Source organism: Macaca nemestrina, chromosome 1 (assembly GCF_043159975.1).
Source record: "Macaca nemestrina isolate mMacNem1 chromosome 1, mMacNem.hap1, whole genome shotgun sequence".
Taxonomy (NCBI): Eukaryota; Metazoa; Chordata; class Mammalia; order Primates; family Cercopithecidae; genus Macaca; species Macaca nemestrina.
The window spans coordinates 214,289,954-214,316,110 of record NC_092125.1 but is presented as its reverse complement, the minus strand read 5'-3'; the positions used below and the strand labels follow the sequence as shown (position 1 = coordinate 214,316,110).

Sequence of the window (26,157 nt, the reverse complement as noted above, 5' to 3'; positions counted from 1 at the left end):
GGGGAGAACGAAATGGACACAGTCCCTGCTGTCAATCTCCTTATAGGCAAAATGGGAAAATCAATAACTATATCTTAGAGTTGTTTGTATATTAGATGAGAGAAAACAGGCAAAGCCCTTAGCCTATCACTTGGCATATAGTAGGTGTTCAATAAATGGTAGTTATTAAATCCTAGAATAACCCCCAGAGGGACCAATTTCCCAATTTTACTAATTAGTCTGAAGCCCAGAGAGGTGAAGTGACTTGCCCAAGGGCATCCAGACAGTAACTAGTGGAGTCTGGGTTTGAACTGATGTTTCTAGACTCTAAGTCCAGTGCTCCTTCTTTTGTTTTTCTTTTTTCTTTTTTGAGATGGAGTCTTGCTCTGTCACCCAGGCTGGAGTGCAGTGGCACGATCTCTGCTCACTGCAACCTCTGCCTCCCAGGTTCAAGCAATTCTCCTGCCTCAGCCTCCTGAGTAGCTGGGACTACAGGCGCACACCACAATGCCTAGCTAATTTTTGTGTTTTTAGTAGAGATGGGGTTTCACCATGTTGGCCAGGATGGTCTCCATCTCCTGACCTCATAATCCACTCGCCTTGGCCTCCCAAAGTGCTGGGATTACAGGCGTCAGTGCTCCTTCTTTCATGTCATTCTCAGCTGGTTGCAATGATCCTTGCATCTTGAAGACACTAGGAAAAGTGATCAAATTGAGCCTACTTACAGATGGCAAAGGGATGGGGGAGCCAGGATTGACTAATGGACCCAAGTTCACAGAGCGAAGCAGGTCCTGCAGGCTCTATGGTGCTGAATGAGGACACCTGCAGGCAGGCTGGCTCAGCTCAGGGTGTCTCGCCAACTGCATGGACAGGCCTAAAAGGCATAGGCAATATGTAATATGTTGAATTCATTCCCTTCAAAGCCTTTTGGATGCAGAGGAGAATAAATGTATAAATAACCTGAAGCAGTAATTGATTTCCTATGGCCATTTCTTGGCTTAGCCAGCTACTACGAGTCAGTTGGAATTGAATTTGCTTTCCAACTACTTGATGTTTCAAAGGCTTTTAAAAGCAAAAATAAAGATGAATGCCCCGTTGTGATCAGGGCCCAGGGTCCCATAGTGAGTGCTCAGATGCTGGCCATTCCTGGCAGCAGGCACCACCTCCCTGCCCTTGGCACGCGCTGGGATCAGAAATATCCTTGGGGATGGGGTCAGTCACTCCGAAAGCAAATTCATGCCCTAGGCTGGGACTTGGACTGTTGCTGGAGTGGGATTGTTCATTGCTAGGAATTCTGACTATGCTGGTTTCCTGCCCAAAGGCACAATCATTTGGCAGGTGCATGTTTTGTCTTGGTTTTGAGTGGGCAGAGTCGTTGCCCAGGCTGTGTGTGTGCCAGCTGATCAAGCCTGATGGACAGTCTGGAATGCAGTGGGCTGAGCGCAGCTCGGTCACTGGGAAGTTTGGGCAATAGCTCAACCAGCTGGCCCAGGCCTTGGGGGCTGAGGAGTCCACTTTGCCTAGGCAGTTCGAGCCTTGCCGCACCCAAAGTCCTCGAGCACGGTCCCCTGCAAGAGCGCTCACAGCAAACTTCACGGCTGCCATCATGTCCTTCATGAGCTCCTAACGTGTACTGGGCACCTCTACATGCCAAGGCCTGAGCCAGGAGCTGGTGACAGAGGGAACAAAACAGACGGTGCCTGGTGATCGTGAGTGTGTGTTTTCCCTTTAAGCATCAGCCACATTCTAGCAGGGGAGAGAGACCTGCGGGGAGATGCATCGTAACCCAACGTGGTGACCTTGGAAACAAAGATGGGCAAAGCACCGAGAGGGAGCAGGGAGGCAGCCGGATACAGTGCCGTGACCCAGTGTAGGTGATGGCCCTGCGTGTGATGCCTGGCTCAGCCACTTTCCAGCTCTGACTCTGGGCAAATCCCTTCGGCTCTCTGAGTCTCAGTCTCCTTATATTTATGATGCTGTAAAATGGGCTGAATAATACCTCACAAGGATGCTCTAAGGATCAGAGTTAACAAGACTGTTGCCATCAAAAGTGGTGTGTATGTCCCATTCCGCTCTGAGGAACGCCCAAACCAAAACCAAATCCACACTTCGCTCTTTGAGATAATGCAAAAATAACAGGGTCACCTTGTCTAGTCTTTCCCAAAAGCTGCTGATTTCTTAATGAGAACAGCTTTGTCCCTAGTGTGTGGAATGCTGATGTCTGAAGATACTGCAGACCCGTGAGGCTGGCTTTAATGATTTCATGAGAAAATGGCTGTTTTTCCACCAAGAACAAACTAATACAATCTCAGTAACCTTGGTGATCATGAGTGTGTGTATGTTTCCTTTTAAGTCCCTGGTGTCTCTGTGTGTGTTGAATTTGACAAGCCAGGTCTTCTGAAATCTGACCAGTTTACATCTTTTCGCAAGAAGCAACTTTTCTATCAATACATGTTTCCAAGCCTGAGTCTTCCCACCACGTGCAGCGCAGAGCAGGGGATTTTTTAGCCGCGGCCTGAAGGACTGTCCGAGCAGCTCCACGTATGGATGGGTGGGTGACTGGGGAGAATTCTAGACAGTGGAAACAGGTGTACAGGCATGGGACACCTAGGCTCGAGGAAACAAGAATTGCCCTGAGCCTCGGGTTTCCTTCCTGCACCCAGGGGAGCTCTGGGTGTGGTTCAAAGAAGCTCAGTTGGTGGTAATCTCTGACTTCCAACCAAAACAATCCTGATGGACCTACCTAGGCAAATCGCTTTGCCTCACACTGAGCCTCTGCTTCCTTAGCTGTGAAATGGAGACAATGATCCTGACCTTAGGTGGCTGTAAGGATTGGAGATTGAGTCATTTATAGGAACATGGGGCACTTTGGGAGGCCGAGGTGGACGGATCACTTGAGATCAGGAATTCGAGACCAGCCTGACCAACATGGTGAAACCCCGTCTCTACTAAAAACATACAAAAATTAGCCAAGCATGGTGGCGGGCAGCTACTTGGGAGGGTGGGGCAGGAGAATCGTTTGAATCCAGGAGGCGGAGGTTGCAGTGAGGCGAGATCGTTGCATTGCATTCGAGCCTGGGCTACAGAGTAAGACTCCATCTCAAAAAAAAAAAAAAAAAAAAAAAAAAAAGAACACAGGGCCAGGCATGGTAGCTCATGCCTGTAATCCTAGCACTCTGGGAAGCCAAAGCTGGCGGATCACTTGAGGTCAGGAGTTTCAGACCAGCCTGGCCAACATGGTGAAACTGCCTGTCTACTAAAAATATAAAAATTAGCTGGGTGTGGTGGTGCACGCCTGTGGTCCCAGTTACTCAGGAGGCTGAGGCAGAAGATTAGCTTAAACCTGGGAGTGGAGGTTGCAGTGAGCTGAGGTCACACCACTGCACTCCAGCTTAGGGGACAGAGCGAGATTCAGTCTCAAAAAAAAAAAGAACACAGGTCAGCCACGGTAGCTCCACATTCCAGCTTCATCATGCTAGTCCTGTAACCATGCACTAGTTTTTTCACCTCCGTAAGCCTTAGTTTCCTCATCTGTAAAATGGGGATAATTAAAACCACAGAGGATTACTGCAAGGATTAAATAAGGCATGTGAAGTGTTTAACTGTGCCTAGCACATAGTAAGTGCTCAGCAAGGCTCCCAGCCTCCTCTGTTCCTCCCACTCCTCCAGGCAGGCGGTTTGGGTTTGCAGAAACCAGTAATTGTGAGCTGGCCAGAGGAGGGGGAGGATGAAGATAAAGAATCAACTGATCTTACAGGCAGGTAGCAGGGATCTCAGTAAATGTCAGTTGAATTTGGGCCTGTTTCTGTCTGAAGAGAAGATTCCTTAGCTACACGATGCATTTAAAATACTCATCCAGGGTACATGTACCCTAGAACTTAAAGTATAATAAAAAATAAAAATAAATAAAAAATAAAATACTCATCCAGAAGGCCAGGGATTCCCATGGGAAATCAGCCCATCCCCGTCCTCCGGGGCACATCTGAACGTGTGGACTGCTCTGAGAATCTGAATAACAGTTGGGAAAATCTCCTCAGGCGCCTTACAGATCTGTAGGATGACGCATGGCAGAGCTGGGTTCAGCCCCGGATGGGTTTCTGCAAACCCAAACTGCCTGCCTGGAGGCGTGGGAGGAGCAGAGGAGGCTGGGAGGCTTGCTGAGCATCTGCCTCTATGACCTGGTGGGCCGGCTTCCGCGACTCCTTCTGTTTCCTAAGCCAAGTGCTCTCCGGTTTGGAGTGGTAGAGATGGTCTTTATGTTAGGACAGGACATGCAGACAAAGGGATGTCAGCGCCACCCAGAGGGCTGCCCTTGAACCTGGTATGAAAGAGCAGTAAGAGTTCCCTTTACCAAGCACCTATTATGTGCCAGGTGTTCCGTGGACTGACTGATACACACCACTGCTGATCCTCACCCCACTCTGCGAGACCCCAACTCATGTCTTTCGGAGGGTGGTTTTTTCAACATAAGTTCTGTGAGGTTGGTGCTGTATCTATCAGCTGTCAACTCCCTAAAGCCTAGTCTAGTGCTTAGCACACAGTAGGTGCTTAACAAATATGAGCTAGTGGAGTGAATTTGATTTTGAATAATTCTCTCTTTAGAAGGTCTCATATGGTATATTGCTTCGATTGAAACCATCCAACCAGGAGGGGCTGAAATATAGTAAGATAAAAATAGGAGCTCTGCTAAAAATACAGCTACCATTCAACCCATTAGTCCCATTAAAGGGTATATACCCAAAGGTATATCATAAAGATACATGCATCTGTATGTTCATTGCAGCACTATTCACAATAGCAAAGACATGGAATCAACCTAAATGCCCATCAATGGTAGACTGGATAAAGAAAATGTGATATATATATATATATATATATATATATATATATATATATATATATACACATACCGTGGAATATGATGCAGTCATAAAAATGAGTGAGATCATGTCCTCTGCAGAAACATGGAAGGAACCAGAAGCCATTATCCTTAGCAAACTAATGCAGGTACAGAAAACCAAAGACCTCACGTTCTCATTTACAAGTGGGAGCTAAATGATGAGAACTCATAAACACAAAGAGGGGAACAAGAGACACTGGTGCTTACTTGAAGGTGGAGGATGAGAGGAGGGGAACGATCAGAAGCAGTAACTATTGTACTAGTAGCTGGGTGAGGAAATAATCTGCACAACAAACCCCAGCGACACAAGTTTACCTACATAACAAGCCTGCACATATACCCCTGAACCTAAAATAAAAGTTGTTTTTGGCCGGGCGCGGTGGCTCAAGCCTATAATCCCAGCATTTTGGGAGGCTGAGACGGGTGGATCACGAGGTCAGGAGATCGAGACCATCCTGGCTAACACGGTGAAACCCCATCTCTACTAAAAAATACAAAAAACTAGCCGGGTGAGTTGGCGGGCGCCTGTAATCCCAGCTACTCGGGAGGCTGAGGCAGGAGAATGGTATAAACCTGGGAGGCGGAGCTTGCAGTGAGCTGAGATCCAGCCACTGCACTCCAGCCCGGGTGACAGAGCGAGACTCCGTCTCAAAAAAAAAAAAAAAAAGTTGTTTTTATTTCTTTTTTTTAAATAGGAGCTCTGGAGTTGGAAAAAGACATGTTAAAATCCTCATTCTAGGGGGAGCTACTCCACCTTTCTCTAAATCCACTCTTCTCATCTGAAACTGGAGGCAGAACTACTGGCCCCATGGGGTGGTTGTGAGGGTGGAAGAGAATGTACATACAACTGGGCGGAGTGCTAGGCCTTCACAGATGCTGGCTATTGCTACACTACTATTTCTATGACTATGATTATTATGTCATTCCCATTTATGGGCAGCTCTGTTTCAGGGCATTTTCACCAGGTCATCTCCTCCGACTCTCTGGGCACTGGGCATGGTCTGAGGGCAATTGCTGTCAAGGAGCCCAGAGCTTTGGCCCAGATCTGCCTTGGCCCTTCTCCCTGCCTGGCTGGATCCAGGGCTGTGTACTGGCCTTGGCTCTGTTGCTATGCTGGGAAACGTGCTGGGCACCATTCCTACCTCTGCCTGCGTGAAGGCCCCTTGGTGAAGTTCCTGGGCTCCCGGACACCATCCAACACTGGGGCTGTCACCCAAGCACCCTCAGAGCCTGTCCTACTCTGTCTTTCCATCAAGATGTACTTCTAGCCTCCAAGCAGTAATGTGAGGGAAAGTAGGGGAAGAGAGGAATGTCCCTGTTTTGCAGATAAGGAGACAGGGTCAGTGAGAACGGTGCCTTGGCTGAGACCTTAGCTGAGGATTAATCACAGAGGCCAGAATCCAACTAAGGTCTTCTGGCTGCTAATTGACCGTGAAGTTCTAGTGTGTGTTCAGGAAACAGAAGCTGCCATTTAGTGGTATCCTTATGGAACCATGAGGCCCTCGTAGTGGATATAGACTAAGTTGCGGGGATAGTTACTAGGTACCACAAGTAGTTAGAAAGAGTGAATAAGATCTAGTATTTGATAGCACAACAGGGTGACTACAGTCAATAATAATTTTGTTTTGTGAGACAGAGTCTCGCTGTGTCGCCCAGGCTGGAGCACAGTGGTCCAATCTTGGCTCACTGCAACCTCTGCCTGCCAGGTTCAAGCGATTTTCATGCCTCTGTCTCCCGGGTAGTGGGGAATACAGGTGTGCCACCACGCCTGGCTAATTTTTCTATTTTTAGTAGAGACAGGGTTTTGTCATGTTGCCCAGGCTGGTCTCAAACTCCTGGCCTCAAGGGATCTGCCCACCTTGGCGTCCCAAAGTGCTGGGATTATAGGTGTAAGCCACAGTGCCCAGCCAATAATTTAACTGTACATTTAGAAATAACAAAAAAGGCCTGGTGTGGTGGCTCACACCTGTAATCTCAGCACTTTGCGAGGTTGAGGTGGGCAGGGCACCTGAGGTCAGGAGTTCGAGACCAACCTGGCCAACATGATGAAACCCTGTTTCTACTAAAAATACAAAAATTAGCCAGGTGTGGTGGCGTGCGTCTGTAATCCCAGCTACTCAGGAGGCTGAGGTAGGAGAATCTCTTGACCCGGGAGGTGGAGGTTGCAGTGAGCGGAGATCACGCCACTGCACTCCAGCTAGGGTGACAGGACGAGACTCTGACTCAAAAAAATAAAATAAAATAAAATAAAATAAAATATAAGAGTACAATTGTGCTGTTCATAACACAAAGGATAAAAGCTTGAGGTGATGGATACCCCATTTTCCATTTTCCATTTTCCATGAGGTGATTATTAAGCATTGCATGCCTGTATCAAAATATCCCACATATCCCATAAATATACTTGCCCACTATGTTCCCATACACATACACACAAAAACCACAAGCAAAAAATAGTGCCTACTGGCTGGGCACAGTGGCTCACGCCTGTAATTCCAGCACTTTGGGAGGCTGAGGTGGGCGAATCACAAGGTTAGGAGATCGAGACCATCCTGGCTAACACAGTGAAACCCTGTCTCTACTAAAAATACAAAAAAATTAGCTAGGTGTGGTGGCGGGCGCCTGTAGTCCCAGCTACTCGGGAGGCTGAGGCATGAACCCAGGAGGTGGAGCTTGCAGTGAGCCGAGATCGCATCACTGCACTCCAACCTGGACGACACAGCGAGACTCCGTCTCAAAAAAACAAAACAAAACAAAACAAAAAAAACAGTGCCTACTTCACGGGCTCTTGTGAGAATTAAATAAAATAATGTCAGTAAAAATGTTTAGTATGGAGAGAAAAAAAGGAATAAGCTGTATACTGTTTACCAAATGGTTCTAGCTGTCTGTCTCTGACCACATGGTAGGAAGACATTTACGGGCTCCTCCTTCATGTGAGGAATGTTTCCATGCCTTGCTTTGGCCAATGAAAATGTCTGTAAAAGTTACTTGTATTACTTATGGGTAAAGGTGCCTTAAGGGCCAGTGCATAACTCACCACATTCTGTATACTACTGAGGAACCATATGTTGATACAGAACTCCCTTGACCTGGGCATCTACAACAATCAGAGTTCCCCTGGGTACCCAGATAGCAGGAGTGAGAAATGCACCTTTGTTGTACCACATCTCTTCAATATTGGGGATGTCTGTCACTGTGGCATAACCTAGGCTATCCTGACTGATACACTGTGAATGCTGATAACATTTCAGTTCCATTTACTTATAGAGCATGTACTCTCTGTTGGTGTTATTCCAGGTACCGGAGGCACAGAGGTGAGTCAGACATAATCCCCGCCCTCAAGGGGCTTGCAGTCTCAACACTTATTTGAAAGGAAGCTGACCACACTGAGCTTGAGGGAAGGGCAGGCTGGGCTGTAAGAGGCACCTTGGGAAGGGTGGCAATCCCTACAGGAGCCACCCCTGGTGTTTGCAGAATCACCCCAAAAAGGAGAGGAAGCTGTGAAGACAGCTAATTCCACAGGCAGCTTTTCCTGGGGAGGGAGAAGGAAGGACAAGTTTTGTTAGGGACAGTAGAGAGGGGAGGCTGGTGGAAGGATTATGTGCTCTGGGTGACTCTAGGATTTATTGCTCCATTTCCTTACTAGCTCTCAGGGGACTCCAGAAAACAATTAGTGGATTCAAATGTAATTCCTCTTTTACACCCCTTAACTCAGATAATGACAGCTATCCTGTAATTAGGAGAGGGTCTTCTCAGTGTGCAGATTAATTGGGTGTTAAACAGCAGGGCTGCCTGAAATCAGGCAGTGGAGCTGGGAGGAATTAGATGTGAAACAGCAGCCCTGGGCAAAGGGTGAAGAATTCATTGACGATCTTGATCATCCGGAGATGTGAAGATGCCCCACTGGTAATACAAGGCAAGGACCGGGGAGGCGAATGGTTGACGAAGAGGGTAGGAAGTGCTGTGGCCATGGGAAGGAGTGGAAACTGGTGGCCCTGACCCTGTGGGAGGCCAATTTTTCTTCAGCTAGGTCCAGGGTCCACGCCATCCATGGCAGAGGGATTGCTATAATATGACGTGCCTACTCCCATTTACTAACAGTTTCTAGGAAATTATCAATGCTCAGCAAGTACTTCTGGGTTCTTATTATAGGCCAGCATTTCTATGCATTATCGCCTATAACACAATCCTCCTAAAAACCTGTTGTAGATACTATTATTGGCCACGTCTCACGTAAGTGGAGTTCAGAGAGGTTACGTGACTGGGTGCGTGGTGGGTTTGGAATTCAAACCAGAGGCCCGGACTCCAGAGCTCACACACTTGTGGCAACTAAGCTGGCGGCTTCTCAGCGGGGAAGAGCCCTGCGGCCCGTCATCTACGACGGCAGACGCCTGTACCTTGCCATGCCCTGCAAGTGCCTGGTGCTGGGCCAGGCCCTGAGTGTGTGTATATTTTTGTGATCACAAGTATGTCACTATGTCCCTGTTTTGATTTGTTCTGCTTTGTGCTTTGTGGGGTGGGTTAAAGCGAGAAGGGCTCTGCTCTGGTCCCCACCAGCTTCCTTGGCCTCAGGTCCCCAAAGCGGGGAGGTCACACTTGAGTGCTTGGCTCTCGGGATCAGGACCTTTCTGTTCCCCTCTGCAGTGGGTGAGTTTTCAACTCCCCATTTCTACAAACCATCAGGAGTTCCCTTACACTCTGGAAAGAAAAAGGAAAATTGGGGATTTAAATGGCTTCGAGATCTAGCATCAGAGAGATCTTCCTTCCACCTGGAAATGCTGTGATGCTGTGAAGGCCGGCATGGGCAGTGGGACTTTTAAACTGGAGTAGGGCCTGTGCACCCACCTGCATGGGAGGGGCTGCCTTCTGTCCCACAGAGAGAGCTGGCTACAAGTCTATGAATGTGCGCACACCTGCTGCTCACATTTGGAATAAGCCATGGCCAACTAAGGAACAGACCCCTCTCAGTGGGGCTTTTGCTCTGTCACCCAGGCTGGAGTGCAGTGGCACGATCATGACTCACTGCATCTTCAGCCTCCTGGGCTCAAGTGATCCTCCTGCCTCAGCCTCCCAAGTTGGGACTACATGCACGTGCCACTATGCCTGCCTAATTTTTTGTAGAGGCAAATTATGTTGCCCAAGCTGGTCTTGAACTCCTGGGCTCAAGCAATCTTCCCACCTCAGTCTCCCAAAGTATGGAGATTACAGGCATGAGCCACTGGACCTAGCCTCAGTGTGTTCTTGACCAAGGTCAAGGCAGAGGATGACCAGCATCTTTTCTCACCTCCTGTCTAGATGATGAATGAGACAGGGATGGGATGTTATGAAATAAGGGGGGAAACTATCAGGCTGAATAATAATACTGTGGGGGTTGGGCATGGCAGCTCATGCCTGTAATCCCAGTGCTGTGGGAAGCTGAGGCAGGAGGATCACTTGAGACCAGGAGTTTGAGACCAGCCTGGGCAACACAGGGAGACCCTGTCTTTAAAAGATAAAGTCTGTGGCCGGGCACAGTGGCTCATGCCTGTAATCCCAGCACTTTGGGAGGCTGAGACGGGCAGATCACGAGGTCAGGAGATGGAGACCATCCTTGCTAACACGGTGAAACCCTGTCTCTACTAAAAATATAAAAAAAAATTAGCCGGGTTTGGTGGCAGGCACCAGTAGTCCCAGCTACTTGGGAGGCTGAGGCAGGAGAAGGGCGTGAACCCAGGAGACAGAGGTTGCAGTGAGCCGAGATCACGCCACTGCACTCCAGCCTGGGCGACACAGCGAGACTGCGTCTCTAAATAAATAAATAAATAAATAAATAAATAAATAAATAAATAGACTGTGTTTAGAGTTTTCTGTGCCCAAGTTCTTCCTTCTGAAGGTGACAACAGGCGGGAAAATGCCAGCTGCACTTCTGTCCACTGGGTTCATCTTGGAGTCAGATTCCTATCAAATTCTTGTCATTTGGAAAGCTTCATATGCTAGTTTCTTCTATTTCTTTTAAAACACAGAAGTTTTCTTTTTTTTCCTCTCTCTCTCTCTTTTCTTTTTTCGTTTTTGCTTATTACCTACTCATCTGTCAATACAGAAGTTTTCCAGGCCAGGCGCGGTGGCTCACGCCTGTAAAGCCAGCACTTTGGGAGGCCAAGGCAGGTGGATCACTCGAGGTTAGGAGTCTGGGACCAGCCTGACTAACATGGTGAAACCCCATCTCTACTAAAAATACAAAAAATTAGCTGGGCGTGGTGGCAGGAGCCTGTAGTCCCAGCTACTCAGGAGGCTGAGGCAGAATTGCTTGAACCTGGGAGGCAGAGGTTGCAGTGAGCTGAGATCGTGCCATTGCACTCCAGCCTGGGCAACAAGAGCGAAACTCTGTCTCAGGAAAAAAAAAAAAAAAAAAAGTTTTCTAAATAAAATGCTGAAGACCTGTGGTGCCCACGTTAAAAGGACTCCCTTCTACCCTCAAATGTTTGTCCTCATCTGTGCCAAGCACTGGGGACACACACGACTGAGCAGGGCATGCGCTGTCCCTGACATGCAGAATCGATTCCTTCACTTGGCTCTTGGGTCATGTGTCCATCAAGCACCTCGTATGTGCCAGGCACTGTGATAGGCTAGGGATACAGTGACAAGAAGGAGAAACAGGGCCCTTGCCCACTTTTGCCCTGTGTGTTGGCCAGGCTACACAAACAATTGCCCAGGGGAGCTATTTCCAAAATAGAGGTGCCTGATCCCTTCCACATAGGGGCCTCATATATATATATATATATATATATATATATATATATATATATATATATATATATATATTTGGGAAAAGAATTGCCTGCGTGGTGCTGATGTGTACTTCCAGGTGACAATTACCGGTGGACTGGAAAGACAGATGAGCAAGCAGGAGGAATAACAGGGAGACAGGCCAGTGCTGGGAAAGATGTTCAGGGAAGAATGGAGTGTGGCTTGGAGAGACAGTCTAGCACAGGGTGAAGACCGCACAATCTCCGACCAGACTGCCTGCTCTGCCACCTCCCAGCCGTGTGATTCGGACAAATCCCTGCGCTCTGCATTTCTCTTTCCTCCTCTGTAAAATGGATGTGATAATAGTACCTACCTCACAGAGCTGTTGGAAGGATTCCATGAAATAATACATATGATGACCTTAGAACTGTGTCTGGTGCATGAAAACACAGTGTATTCCAGAAGTGTGTGCTGCTGTGGTTACCGCTACTGCTACTACTACTACTATTATCGTTATTATTGGAGGGAAAATTTCCAGACACAGTGAGACCTGAGAAATGAGTAGGAACTATCTAGAAAAGGAGATACAGAGGATGGACCAAGAGGGAACATTGTCTGGAAATCCAGCTTGGTCTGCTGGAGCCCGGCGTGTGAGGTGGAGAGAGGCAGGGGAAGGTGTTGAAGGCAGATCATGAGTGGGGCCCTGTGACTCATGCTGGAACATCTGCACTGATCTAGAGAATGGCGGGGGCGTTAGAGGCCCTTGGGATCTGCCGAGTTGCTGCCGTATGAGTGTGTGCAGATGCGTGTATGAATGTGTGCAGGTGTGTGTGTGTGTGCGTGCATGTGTGTGAACTGTAGGGTGCCCAGCACCAGCGCCCCAGGTCCTCCTTGGCAAGATCCACTCAGTTACTCATTCACTCCACAGTTTAAAGACCTCAATCTTTCCCCAGCATTGAATCAGTTGTTTCCAACTCCTTAGCCTGGCACAGTGCCAGGCTCCCGCCCTCACCTGTTAGCATTTCCTACCACCCCAGGTGGGGGGCCTCTTACGTGGGCTGCAGAGACACCAGATGCCACCATTTCTAGACATCCCTGAGAGCCCCGCCTTTGCCTGTGCTGGCCAACCCTCTGGGATGCCCTACCCTAGTCCAGCTGCCCTCTGCCAAATACAGCATAGTGGTTAGGAGGGAGGGCTCCAGGGCCAGACTCCCTGGGCCTGAATCCTGGCACTTAGGATTCTCGTCGCTTCACCTCTCAGCCTCAGTTTTCTCATCTGAAGCAGGGAGACTGGCGGAACCTCCCTCTTGTGGCTGCGGTGAGGAAGGAATGTGATCTGAACACAGCCTGCCTTTGACCTGGTGGTGGGTCTACACTAGCTCATGGGCACAGCAGCACATGCCTCATTCCCTCACCCAAAGTCCAGCTCCTCCACCTTCCTGACCACTCACAGTGCACTGGACACTGCGGTGGGCACTGGGGGTGGGGGCGGCGGGGCTCAAGGCAGACCCTGCCTACCTGGAGTTCATGTCTAATGTGGGGCTGGAGAGCAGAAACAAAATGACAAGTTCTGACATCTATACGACACTCACCACGGTTCCCTGTGCATGGTAGATCCTCAGGTTGGAATTCAGAAGACATTTACTAACGGTACCCAAATTGGGGCCAGGGAACTTTCACATTCATTATGTCATCCCCCCATGATCCTTTGAGGTAAGTGCACAAAGCTCATATCCTTTGAGGAAGCTGAGGCCCAGGGAGGTTAAGTGACTAGCCCAAGGTCTGACAGCTACTCAGTGGCAAAGCTAGCAGCCAAATCTAGGTCTGCCTAATACCAAAACCCAAATCTCACCCATGGGCCATGAGGATCCAGGGGTGGGAGCAGCAAGCAGGAAAGACGCTGGAAGGAAGCTGCTTTGGGAACCATCCCCCAGAAGGTTGTATTGCAGGAACTTCCCAGTGTCACACTAACCAGCCCTATCACCAAGAGGCCACCTGCCTTCCTCTTCCCTCTTTCCAGTTTCCAGCCTCACATGCTGGGGACAGCTGATAGTCAACCTCACTTCCGGTTACCATAGCCAAATGGTTAATGGTAATTAATTCAATTTGTTTGGCAGGGGAATTAAAGGCTTGGCTGTACTAACGATCTTAAGTTAACATAGCATTTATGCTAGCTGGAGGCAGAGACATGCCTTCTCCTCTAAATGAAGAATCAGTTCTATTAATAAGACTACATCTCTCTAGGTAATGAGCCTGGCAGATAGATGGTTTGCTGCCAGAGAGGGAAAGATGACAAGGAAAGAAGCAAAATGATGACAGCAGAGAGGATGGCAACTTTTCAAAGGCTTCCCCGGGAGACGTAGATTTGGAGAGCAGGGAGGAGTCTGCATTGGCCGACAAACCGGCACCGATGGCCAGATACACGAGTGAGGTCAACTTGGACCTTCTGGGTGTTCCAGCTCTGACTACAACTGTATGACTAAGCCCAGGCAGGAAAGGGAAACGGTCTTGTCAACTCATAGAATTGTGAGAGATGATCAGTTATTGCTGCTTTTGGCCACCGTGTTTGGAGAGACTGTTTTGCAGCAACAAATAACAATCATGGTGGAAGGCAAAGGAGAAGCAAAGGCATGTATTACATGGCGGCAACCAAGAGAACGCGTGCAGGGGAACTGCCCTTTATAAAACCATCAAATCTCGTGAGACTTATTCACTATCATAGAAATAGCACGGGGAAAACCTGCCCTCATGATTCAATTACCTCCCACCATGTCCCTCCCACGACATGCGGGGATTATGGGAGCTACAATTCAAGATGAGATTTGGGTGAGGACACAGCCAAATCATATTAAGTTCCAACACTTCTCTCCCATCCACCCTCCGCTTCCAGGTTCAGCAATTTCTTTCTGAGTTCCTTCTCTTGCCTTCAGAGTCCTGCCGCTGCTACATTCCACTGAGAGAAGGTGAGCTCACGTCCCAGGAGCAGTGAACCACTCCAGGTGCCCCAGGCTCGGCAACTCACTCTCCCAGCCAGCCCCTCCTAGAGGCAGTCCCTGCTGGCAGATCTGTCCAAAACCAGCATTCTGCCCTGGAGACCTCACCTACCCAAGGCCAGGAGCAGGGGCCCTCAAGCTTTTCACTGCCTTGCACAGAAAGGATGACACTGGAAGCATGACACACTCCCAAAGGTGTCTGTGTGTGGTTGAATGGTGAACTCCCAGAAGATATGTCCACCCAGAACCTGTGAATGTGACCTTATCTGGTAAAAGGGTCTTTGCAGATATAATTAAGTAAATGATCTTGAGATGGGATCACCCTGGAAGAGAGTGGGCCCTAAATCCAATGACTGTCTGTCCTTATGAGAGAAGAGAAGACAACAGGCAGAGACTGGAATGATGTGTCTACAAGCCAAGGAATGTTAAGGACTGCTGGCCGCCACAAGAAGCTGGAAGAGACAGGAAAAATCCTCCCCTAGAGCCTTCAGAGGGAACGTGGGCCTGCCGACACCTTGATTTTGAACTTCTTGTCCCCTTCATTCCCACTTGAGAAAGTGCATCAGGATGCAAAAGCCAGTGTCATTATTACAGGATGGTCCATCTTGCATCTACTCTAATGTATGTACAAAAAATAATTTTCCAAAGTTTGATGATGATTTTTCTTGATTTTTAAACTATTTTTAACTTTTAACTATTATTTCTAAGAACTGGGAACACATTTTGCAAGGCTCATGGCCCCTGGCCCAGAACCTCTGTCCCGGGGAACGAGCTTGTGAAGGGATTTCTGTCTGTGTCAATAATCCATGCTCACCTTTCTCCTGAGCCATCTCCTGAAGACAGAAGTAGATGACTCTGGCTCCCAGGCTGAAGCCAATCAAGGTGACAGGTCGCCGGCCCTGAAGGGAAAAAGGACACAGGTGTCTGGAGGGAATACAGCCAGTTATAGCAAAACATCAGGCCTGAGGAGGGCAGCCTTTGCACGTTCCTTATTACCTGATTCTCATCTAATGAATCATGCATGTGCTATTGCGGTCCCTGAGCTCTGATGTCTTAATCAGCAGAGTCAGGACCCTCATTTATGCAGGAGTGCACCTGCTGCTGAAATTGGCTTCCTCCAAGGCCAACAGGCAGCCCCCGGCTGGGTTAATTCCCTTTCATCTCAAACCATTACCCAGCCACCATCTCATCTTCCCCAGGAGACGGGGCTAGTCAATTACAAGAGCAACTTCCCTTGGACTGATCTGCCTTGTGGCAAATGGCTGCAGTGCTGCGGGACCCCTTCTGGAGCTGGGGAGATTAGACAGAAGGCACCCCCGGGTGTGAGGGGTAAAAAGGCAAGAGTGACAAGGGAGGGACAACTGTTCTGTTTCTAGATAGGAAGGTGGGGCACAAAATATTGGCTCTAAGTGACAAGATAAGGTAGTAAGTCAGATAGAAAGAGGAATTTTCTGACTTAAGGACTTGTAGTAAAGGCAACTCATTATGTGAAGACTCTAAAGAAAATGAAAGTTATCTGGGGGTGTCTGGGTACAAGCTTACACGGAAGGAGATGAGGGGAGTGGATGAACTCTGGATGCCCAGCCTGGTTTTATCAGTCTATTCCTTTTCCTTGGTTTTGAGCCAATACACGTATTCCACACTCCCACACCACTCCACTTACCACAGTAGAAAATCCTTTGTTAAACAGTATTCAAATCCTGCAGGAGCTTTGTGCCAACCCTGCTGGCTGCTGCCCAATATCATTCTCCCCTTTGTCCTTTACTCCTGAGTTTGACTGGGCATGTGGCCACACAGCCAAAGACGAAGTGTCCCTGACTCCTCCGTAGCTGGGGGTGGCCACAGGGCTGAGACTTAGCCAAGGGACTGAAGGCAAGCAAAAGTTGTGACTTCTAGGCATACTCCTCATCCCTACTTCCCTACCTCCCACTGTCTGAAACACACACGTAATGCGGGAAGATCTGTCTTGGACAAGAGAGAAGCCCGGTCAGGCATGGTGGCTCATGCCTGTAATCCCAGCACTTTGGGAGGCCAAGGCGGGCGGATCACTTGAGGTCAGGTGTTTGAGACCAGCCTGGCCAACACGGTGAAACCCCATTTCTACTAAAAACATACGAAAATTAGCCAGGTGTGGTGGCAGGCACCTGTAGTCCCAGCTACTCGGGAGGCTGAGACAGGAAAATCAGTGAACCTGGGAGGCGGAAGTTGCAGTGAGCTGAGATCACGCTACCGTACTACAGCCTGGGTGATAGAGTGAGACTCCGTCAAAAAAAAAAAAAAGAGAGAGAAGCCCAGTGCTCAGGATGAGAGGCCAGGAGAGTGAAGGAGGCTGGACTTCCAATATTACGAAGCTGCCCATGTGGGAGACAGAATAATGCCTCCCCATGGATGTGTTCATCCTAATCCCTGGAACCTGTGAATGTTGCCTTGTACAGCAAAGGGCCTTTGTTATTTATTTATTATTTATTTTATTTTAATTAATTATTTTTTTTGAGATGCAGTCTTGCTCTGTTGCCTAGGCTGAATGAAATGCAGTGGTGTGATCTCAGCTCACTTAAACCTCCACCTCCCGGGCTCAAGCGATCCTCCTGCCTCAGCCTCCTGAGTAGCTGGCACTACAGGTACGTGACATCACACTCAGTTAATTTTTTTTTTTTTTGTATTGTTAGTAGAGACAGGGTTTCACCATGTTGGCCAAGCTGGTCTCCAACTCCTGACCTCAAGCAATCCACCTGCCTCAGACTCCCCAAGTGCTGAGATTATTAGGCGTGAGCCACTGCACCTGGCCTATTTATTTATTTTTGAGATGGAGTCTCACTCTGTCGCCCAGGCTGGAGTGCAGTGGCACGATCTGGGATCACTGCAACCTCTGCCTCCCAGGTTCAAGTGATTCTCATGCCTCAGCCACCCGAGGAGATGGGATTACAGGTGCACACCACCTCGCCCAGCTGATTTTTGTATTTTTAGTAGAGACAGGGTTTCACTATGTTGGCCAGACTGATCTTGAACTCCTGACCTCAGGTGATCTGAGTGCCTCGGCCTTCCAAAGTGCTGGGATTACAGGCATGAGCCACTTGTGCCCGGCTGGCCCTTTGTTATTTATTTATTTGAGACAGGGTCCCACTCTGTCATCCAGGCTGGAGTACAGCGATGCAATCACAGCTTACTGCAGCTTCCACCTCCTGGGCTCCAGTGATCCTCCCACCTTAGCCTCCTAAACAGCTGGGACTACAGGCATAAGCTACCACACCCAGCTAATTTTTGTATTTTTTGTGGAGACAGGGTTTATCGTGTTGCCCAGGCCGGTTTCTTGGGCTAAAGCAATCTGCCTGCCTTGGCCTCCCAAAGTGCTAGGATTATAGGCATGAACCACCTTGCCCACGAGGCCAACAAAGGATTTTTGCAGACGTGATTAAGTTTAGGATCTTCAGATGGGGAGATGATTCTGGATTATCTGGGAGGAGCCAAGGTCATCACAAGCGTCCCTACAAGAGGGAGGCAGGAGGCATCAGTTAGACAGAAGGTGATGTGACGATGGAAGCTGAGGAATAGGGAGATTTCAAGGTGTTACACAGCTGGCTTTGACGGTGAAGGAATGGGGCCTTTGAAAGCTGGCAAAGGCAAGGAAAGGGGACCCTCCCTAAGGCATGCATTTTTGCCTTTTGACCTCCAGAGCTGTAAAATAGTAAATCTGTTTTCAGCGGGTAAATTTGTGGTAATTTGTTACAGTGGCAGTAGGAAATGAACACATCAGCTTGCCCCAGATGCTGACCCCCAGACTGTTCCTTGGGAGAGAACAAACTTCTATCTTCTCTAAGCCAATGCCACTTTGGCCTTTGCCTTAGAGTCAAGCCTGCCAAAGGACTTTTCTGTTTCTTGTGACAAAGACACAGGGATTGAAGCGGGTGGCCAGTTTCTCAAGCAGTTTACCTGCATGGCAGGAACTGCTAGTTGTCGTCCCTCAGCATCCATCCTCCCTTTTTTTCCATAGTAATTGAATTTCAGCTGGGTTCATCGTCACTTAGAATAAGTACTGTATTTCCCAGCTTCTGTGGCAGCTAGGAATGGTCATGTGACTAGGCTCTGGCCAGCAAGACACCAGCTGAAATGTTGTAAGGCTTTCCTGGTTCTTCTTCAGTTCTTCCTTTCTCCTGCTCCCTGGAGCTCAGATGATGCCATCTTGGATACAAGGTCAAGACCACAGAGCAACAAGGTAGCAGGAACCTGGGCCTCTGCACCACGGCAGGCTGTTAGGCAACCTTGCTAGGCTTCTCCAGGAAAATAAGCTTCTACCTTGTTTAAGCCATTGTTATTTTGGGTTTTCTCCCACTTCCAGCCAAAACAAATCCTGACAATGCAGTCATTTCTGGTACTATTTCTCAAGCTTTTGTCTCCATTCACTCGAGTTTATTTTGAAGGGGATGGTTTTATTCTGTTGGTAAGTACATCTTTACTAGACTCAAATTTAAAAAGTATTACGATGATGTCTCTTCCTAACCATTTTCCACGGTATTTAGACCACCGAAGATGACCTCACAAAGTAGCTTTACACTTCTGGGAAGGCACACCAGGCTACCAGCATGTGGGAATTCCACTGGTGGCCAGCTGAGGCACCTGGTCTTATTCATTTTACTGGCTTCACTGCAAACTGAGTCAGAGGTTTCCACTGAAATATCGCCCCAGTGAGCCCAACGATTATCCTCAACGCTTGAATGAAGAGCTGCCACCCAGGAGCCACTTTTGCTTCTGCCAGAGTCCCCCAGACTTGTTCCTACCTGCAGATGCCCCTGTTATTCAGTCCTCACCTAAATACCTGCTAGAGCTGCAAAGTCTGTAATTCTTACTGTTCATCCTAGGACACATTCATTACTTGAACTGGAGGGGCAGCAAGGACTCCTCATCCCCAAAAAACCACTGGGTCACCTCCAAGTAGCCTTGCCCCTCCTCCAAGTAGCCTTGCCTCTAAGGCTGATGTCTGTGAACAAGTCAGTCCCTGACTTCCCCTCTTGCCCCATGCCACGCCCACACAGCCATTCCCAGGTACCTGCTGCCGGGAAAGCAGGATGTGCGCCAGGTGCTTGCCAACCTCTGCTGATCGATGGAGACATACCCCCCACGGGTTGTCGATGACATTGGCGACACTGAGGAGTGAGGCTGGCCAGGTCAGGGCAGCCACAATGCCTGGGGAGGTGAGATAGTGATGAAGGGAATGGCCCCCTTCACAGGGTCCTACTAGGGAAGTGACTGGCTAACAGATGCTGGAACGAATGCATGCAGTCTCTAACTTGGACCTGTAAGCTTGCCAAGTATTGTCGAACTGCTAACGAGCAAAGCAATCTGAAACTCATGAATTTCTGATATACGGACTCAATCCCTTCTGCTCAAGTCCTTGTTACGTGTGAGATGGCCCCAATTCGTCTCCACACCTTGTACCCTCCCACTTTGCCTCATAACTCTGCAGGGGGGGCCCCCTGCCCTGCCCATCCCCTCTAGACTCAGTCATATTACTTGCTTTTGCCAAAGACATTAGTAGATGTGAGGCTTGAAGTGGACTTGTGCATCAGGGCTAGCCTCTTGCGCTTCCGTCATTGACATGGCTTGCCTGTTCATCCCAGCAGGAGGATGAGAGACAAATGGAGCAGAGCCGAGTCGCCCCAGACAAGGCCAGCACTGATTGGTGGACGGTCAGCTGACCCCATAGGCCCAGCTAAGATCCGCCAACTCCAGCCTCCTGGCTCCTGAACTTTACAGTAAACATCCCACAGAGTTTTGGGGTGGCTTGTCACGCAGCAATAGCTGACAGACAGATCATGCGACTGGCTGTTTACCTGTCTTCTCTCCATAGGGATCATAAACTTCTCCCAGACAGGAATGCGGCCTTAACCTCTCTGTGTTCCTAGGGTCCAGCATGGTGCATGCCCTGGGGGTTTTGGGCATGCAAAACTATGCCACCACTGTGGGATGAAGGCATTGGGCATGCTGTTGTTGTGGGGCAGGTAGGGGGGCTTACCAGACAATACTGTGTACTTTAGAGCCTCCTGGGCCACCATGTTGGCGAGACCACTGAGGATGGTCTCCAGGGCATTGCCGAGCTCCATCAGGTACTTGGCTTCCCAGGCCAGGCAGTACTGCTCACGGCTATGGGCCAGGGCGGCCCATGGGGCACTGAAGGTGCCTGGGGAGATCACAGGTAGGTGAAGTCTCTCTTGTCTGTGGCAGAGAATGCCCCACCCCATCACCCCAGACAGGCAGCACCAGGACCACTCACCCCTGTTGGAAGACAAGAGGCCACCCCCTGCCAATGAGTGGCAGCTGTCAGCAGAGCTAACAGAGCTCTGTGCAGCCCAGTGAGTCAGCAGGCTGGGCTTGAATCCCAGCTCCTGCATTCACTAGAAGCCAGGTGACCCTGGCCACATCACTATCTCACCTTGAGCCTCGCTTTGCTTCTATGTGAAGTGGGAAGATGGTTTATCTCCCTTCATAGGGAAGGTATAGGAATGAAGTGTGTTTGAACTATGATATATGTAAAGGGTTATTTTCTCTCATGCTGAAATAATTCTGGCATTAAGCTGCTCATGACATAGAACGAGAGCACACAATGGGACAAGCAGTGCGGCGCTGTAAGTCTGCGGCATCTTGATTTGACAAACATGGCCTGGGAGATAGCTAGAAATTTGGGGAAGAGGTGTTTGAGCCCGGCTCTGTTATCATCTTCCTGGGTCATCTAATTTTCCTGAGCCTCAATTTTCTCACTGAGGAAATATAAATATCAAATGACCCACGGGAGGAGGATGAGACGGCACCACTGTAGCGGTCGATGTCAAGTCGGAAAGTATAACCATGACACCTGCCTCCCTCATCCCCTCCTTCCTTGCCCACCTGGCTGCCTTCAGGATAGGAGCACAGAGGGGCCCCTAATCTGGCCCCCATGCATTTCTGCTTGTGGCCCAAGTGGTTTTCCTTTTCTTTTTTTGAGACAGAGTTTTGCTTTGTTTCCCAGTCTGGAGTGCACTGGCACCATCTTGGCTCACTGCAACCTCCGCCTCCTGGGTTCAAGTGATTCTCCTACCTCAGCCTCCTGAGTAGCTGGGATTATAGGCACCCACCACCACACCCAGCTAATTTTTGTATATTGTTAGTAGAGACGGGGTTTCATCATATTGGCCAGGCTGGTCTCGAACTCCTGACCTCAAGTGATCCACCCGCCTCAGCCTCCCAAAGTGCTGGAATTATAGGCGTGAACCACTGCGCCCAGCGCAAGTGACTTTTTCAAAACACAAATCTTCTCCCACTCCTGCCTAAAACCCTTCATGAGCTCCCAGATCATACATCAGTTCCCCTAGATTACTACCACTTGTCCTTGAGATTCCAGTCCAAACGCCTCTTCCATGGGGAAGCCTTCCCGGCTCCTCTGACAAATCAAACGCACCCTCCACTTTTCCCGTAAGTTCTTATCACAGTCTGTAATTATTCACTATTTTCACATCCTGTTTGACGTGTGCCTCTCCTACAGTCTGTTTTATCAAACACTATATTCCCAAAGCCTGGTGATGTGACGCACAGTAAGTGCTCATTAAACACCATGTGGGAATGGAGGGGTGGAGATAGCTTCCTGGGGCGGCCTGCAGGTTCTGAGCATCAACCTCAGGCCTCTACCTGCCTGCCCCAAAGCTCATCCTTACCTGCAGGGTGCCACGTCTGCACAAGGACAACCCTGCAGCTGCTCCCCTCCCTCTGTGGGGACCCTGTCTCAGCTCAGCAACAACTTGGGGATCAATTGCCTCTCATTATGAATAAGGTGATGGTCAGCCCCGAGAGAGGAGATGGGCCCAGGACAGCGAGGAGCACGGGTTTGATGCCAGCCTGGGTTCTGAACCCAGCTCGATGGCTTCCACTGGTGTGACTCACAGCAAGGCACAGTGTCCTTCTGACCCTTGGTTTCCACATTTGTAAGGATGGAATAATAACATCTGACTCATGGGTGTGGTGGGGATCACATGAGATGTTGCAGAAGGCGTTGTATACTTTGGGAGGCCGAGGTGGGTAGATCACGACGTCAAGAGATCGAGACCATCCTGGCCAACATGGTGAAACCCCGTCTCTACTAAAAAAACTAGCTGGGCGTGGTGGCACGTGCCTGTAATTCCAGCTACTCAGGAGGCTGAGGCAGGAGAATCGCTGGAATCCGGGAGGCGGAGGTTGCAGTGAGCCGAGATTGCGCAACTGCACTCCAGCCTGGTGATAGAGCAAGACTTCGTCTCAAAAAAAAAAAAAAGAAATAAAAAAAAAATAAAAGAAATAAAAAAAATAAAAAGGTGTTGTATAAACTGTAAAGTGCTCTACTGCATTGTGCTGTCCCGTGGTCAAGAATGTGGGCTGTGGAGCCAGACAGAATGGGGGTGAATCCTGCCCCTGCCCCTGACTAGCTGGGTGACCCTGGGCACCCCTTATGAGCCTCAGTTTCCTCATCTGGAAAATGGGAGGGCGAATGATGGCCCCTTCCCTGGACTGAAGTGAGGAGCTAAATGAGCCAGTGCATATGAAGGGCTTGGTCGTTGGCTACAAAGTTTTTATCTTTATTGTACATAATCAAGACTAATAAAGGGGTGGGCCAAAGAAAGTCTGGTTATTCCTATCACATAGAAAAAGCAACCTAGTGATGGTAAGGCTTCTTTTCCTGGCTCTCGAGGAGGTAGGAATACATGATATTTTTTCCTTCTGAAACTTTCTGTAGCTTGATTATATTTCTTTTACCTAGTCCTTTCCCTGGGTGCCCCACCACACTAGACTGCTGGAGATCAGTGAAGACTTTCCTCATCCACAAACGAACTTGACCTTTAACCTGGGGCAAACTAAACAAACGGGGGCAAAATGAAGAAAAGACTTTGCTTTCCATGCCTGCCAGACTTGCAAATTCCTTTACCTGGGCTCTTGTTCTTGCTCCCTCCTGTAGCATGGTAAAATGAAAACAAATGAAAGGAAACCCTGGGCATTGGATCAGGAGACCTGGGTTTGAATTCTGCATCTGCTACTCTCCTGCCAGGGTTCCTCTTCCAACAGTTCAGGGTCCGAACAGCCTCACCTCGGAGGGTGGAAGTGAGGTTTCTAGGAGGTAACCATACCAAGTTCCTACTGTGCTGGTAAAATGCCAGACTCAGGGTAGGTGTGAAGGAGGCGCTCACTGAACGCTAGTGACCTCTGTGCATGGGTGGGGCCTGGCGGTCACGCACCAATAAGACCTGGCGCCTGATGACACCTCTAGACGTTTTTCGCTGGCTTTCTTCTGCGTGGTTTGGCAGATCTGCGACTTCTGTCCTCAGGTCAGAGACTTGGGAACCCAGGAGGCTCCGAGGGGGTGTGCCTGAGTGGCCAGGTTGGGACGTTTAGGATTCCTGCGCTCACCCTGCTCTTTCTCTAAGGGATGCAGTGTTTGTTGTTTGTTGAGCCTCTCGCTGGGCACTTGCAGGGGTCAGCCAAGCAACAAGTGGACCATGGTGTGAGTCCTCAATGCCACCCTGGCTAGAATCCCCCAAAATATGCACGTTCAAATTAGAACAGCAAAGGGAACTAAGGTTGCGTCATGCCAACGAGAAACCACGTGATGTTCATGCATTTCCTCACTTAATCTTTGCAGCATTCTGAAAAGGTGGCAATAATTCGTTCCACTTTACAAATGAAGTAGCTGAGATACAGAGAAGTTACATAACCTGCTGAGGTCATGTAGCCAACACATACTGATCTCCCACTCACGTGCTTAAAGTCCTTTGCTATCTTCCACTTGCTCTGAGGACAAATTCAAACTTCTTGCCACAGCTCACACGCTCCTGCGTGGTCTGGCTCCACCCACATTCCTGCCTTCTGGCTCCCTGCTGCCATCCTGTGCCATCCTGTGCTCTTTTGGTTCTTTCAAACCACTGGGCCTTTGCACCTGCTGTCCTTTGGCCTGGAATACACTTTCTGCTCCTGGTTTATTGGGCTAACTCCCAGCTAGCCCTCAGCCTAAATGTCACTTCCTTCAGAACCTTCCCCAGAAAAAACCCTGTCCTTCCCCTATTGTGCCATCCATAAAGCTCCCATTTAGTTACTTGGTCTGTCTTCTATCTTAGGCTGTATGTTCTGTGGGACTAGAGGCCATGACTGTGCTGCTCACCGCTGAATTCCTAAGACCTGGTTCAGTATATGACACATGGTAAGTACAGTGGTTTATAAATACTGCTACATGGACAGATAGGTGGATGGGTGGATGGATTAATAGATGGGTGGGCGGATGGGTGGATAGGGAGAAGGGTGGATGGATGAATGGATGGGTGGGCGCATGGATAGACAGGTAGAAGTGTGGATGGATGGACGGGTTGATGGGTGGGTAGACAGGTGAGTGGGTGGACAGGTAGATAGGTAGAAGAGTAGATGAATGGATGGATAGATAGAAGGATGGTTAAATGGGTGGGTAGATGGATAAACAGGTGGGTGGGTGGATGGGTGAATAGGTAGAAGGGTGGGTGGGTGGATGGATGGATGGATGGGTGGATGAATGGGTGGATGGATGGGTGGATGGATGGGTGAATGGACAGGGGGGTGGGTGGTTGGGTAGGTGGATAGATGGATGGAGAGATGATGGGCAGGTAGATAGATGTGAGATGAAGTTACCTCACCTCTCTGAGCCTCAGTTTCTTCCTCTGCAAAATGGGGCTCCCCATCACTGCTCCCTAGCCCAGGTAAAAACCTAGCCCAGGATCTGGCCCAGGCCAGCCACTGCCCACCCCCCTCCACTTCTGGTCCTCCTGGTCCTCACGGTATTTGCCGGACGCGAGCCACCCAGTGATGGCGATGGTGATGTGCAGCTGCCTGCCCTCCGTCAGAGGCAGAAATGTGAACTCTTCAATGGCTCCCACTCGCTTCTTCATCTTGTATCCTAAAGACCCAGATCCAAGAAAGAGAATGGAGGTGACTGGGACCCCGGGGAACATCAGGGTGGCTGTATGTGCTTACACATGCACACAGTGAGGGCCGTCTGTGTGCCCTCCCCCTGGAAAAACATCCAACAATGTGTTTGAACTCATTAAGGTGGGTGCCATTATTGTCCCTGATTACAGACGAAAGCAAGAAGCTGCTGTTGAGGCTGGCCGGCCCCAAGTGGAAGAGCTGGTTTGGACCTCAGAGCCCAGGCTCTTATCCATTGCTCTGCCCTGGTTCTGTTTCTTTTCTCCGGCCCACACACTGCAGGGGTAGAACACACTCCACTTAGTAACGGCGAATCAAATAGACCAAGAGTCTCAACAGGGGAGCAAACTCCTCTTGGGGAGTTGAGCAGGAATGTCTCTGCATGACGGGGTTGAGGGAGTGGGAGGGGGGCTGCTGCTGACAGATATCATTTGGAAAAACTCCCCCAGGTGATGCTGCTCAGGGAAGGGCAGCCATGTTCTCTCCAAGCACGAGGAAGCCCAAGCATGGAAACTTCCGGATGGTGGAAGCAGGTTCAGATGGGGCTTTTCTCAGGAAGTACACACAGTTGCATGGGGAAAAAGCCAGCTTCTCAAACTCGGCCCTTACCCTGACCCA

The 26,157-nt window shown here is 49.3% G+C and overlaps 1 protein-coding gene across 4 annotated transcripts in view; it reads right to left on the bottom strand.

The window, feature by feature from the left end:
- LOC105483105 (transmembrane and coiled-coil domains 4) overlaps positions 1-26,157 on the bottom strand; it is a 122,464-nt gene that overhangs the window by 39,563 nt on the left and 56,744 nt on the right. For all 4 annotated transcript variants that reach the window (XM_071099359.1, XM_011743751.3, XM_011743752.3 and 1 more), the window contains exons 9-12: positions 25,391-25,510; positions 20,609-20,773; positions 19,643-19,779; positions 15,413-15,497 (exon numbers count right to left, since the gene is read on the bottom strand). In XM_071099359.1, the coding sequence (XP_070955460.1) occupies positions 15,413-15,497; positions 19,643-19,779; positions 20,609-20,773; positions 25,391-25,510 (507 nt within the window). The remainder of the gene's footprint in view (positions 1-15,412; positions 15,498-19,642; positions 19,780-20,608; positions 20,774-25,390; positions 25,511-26,157) is intronic.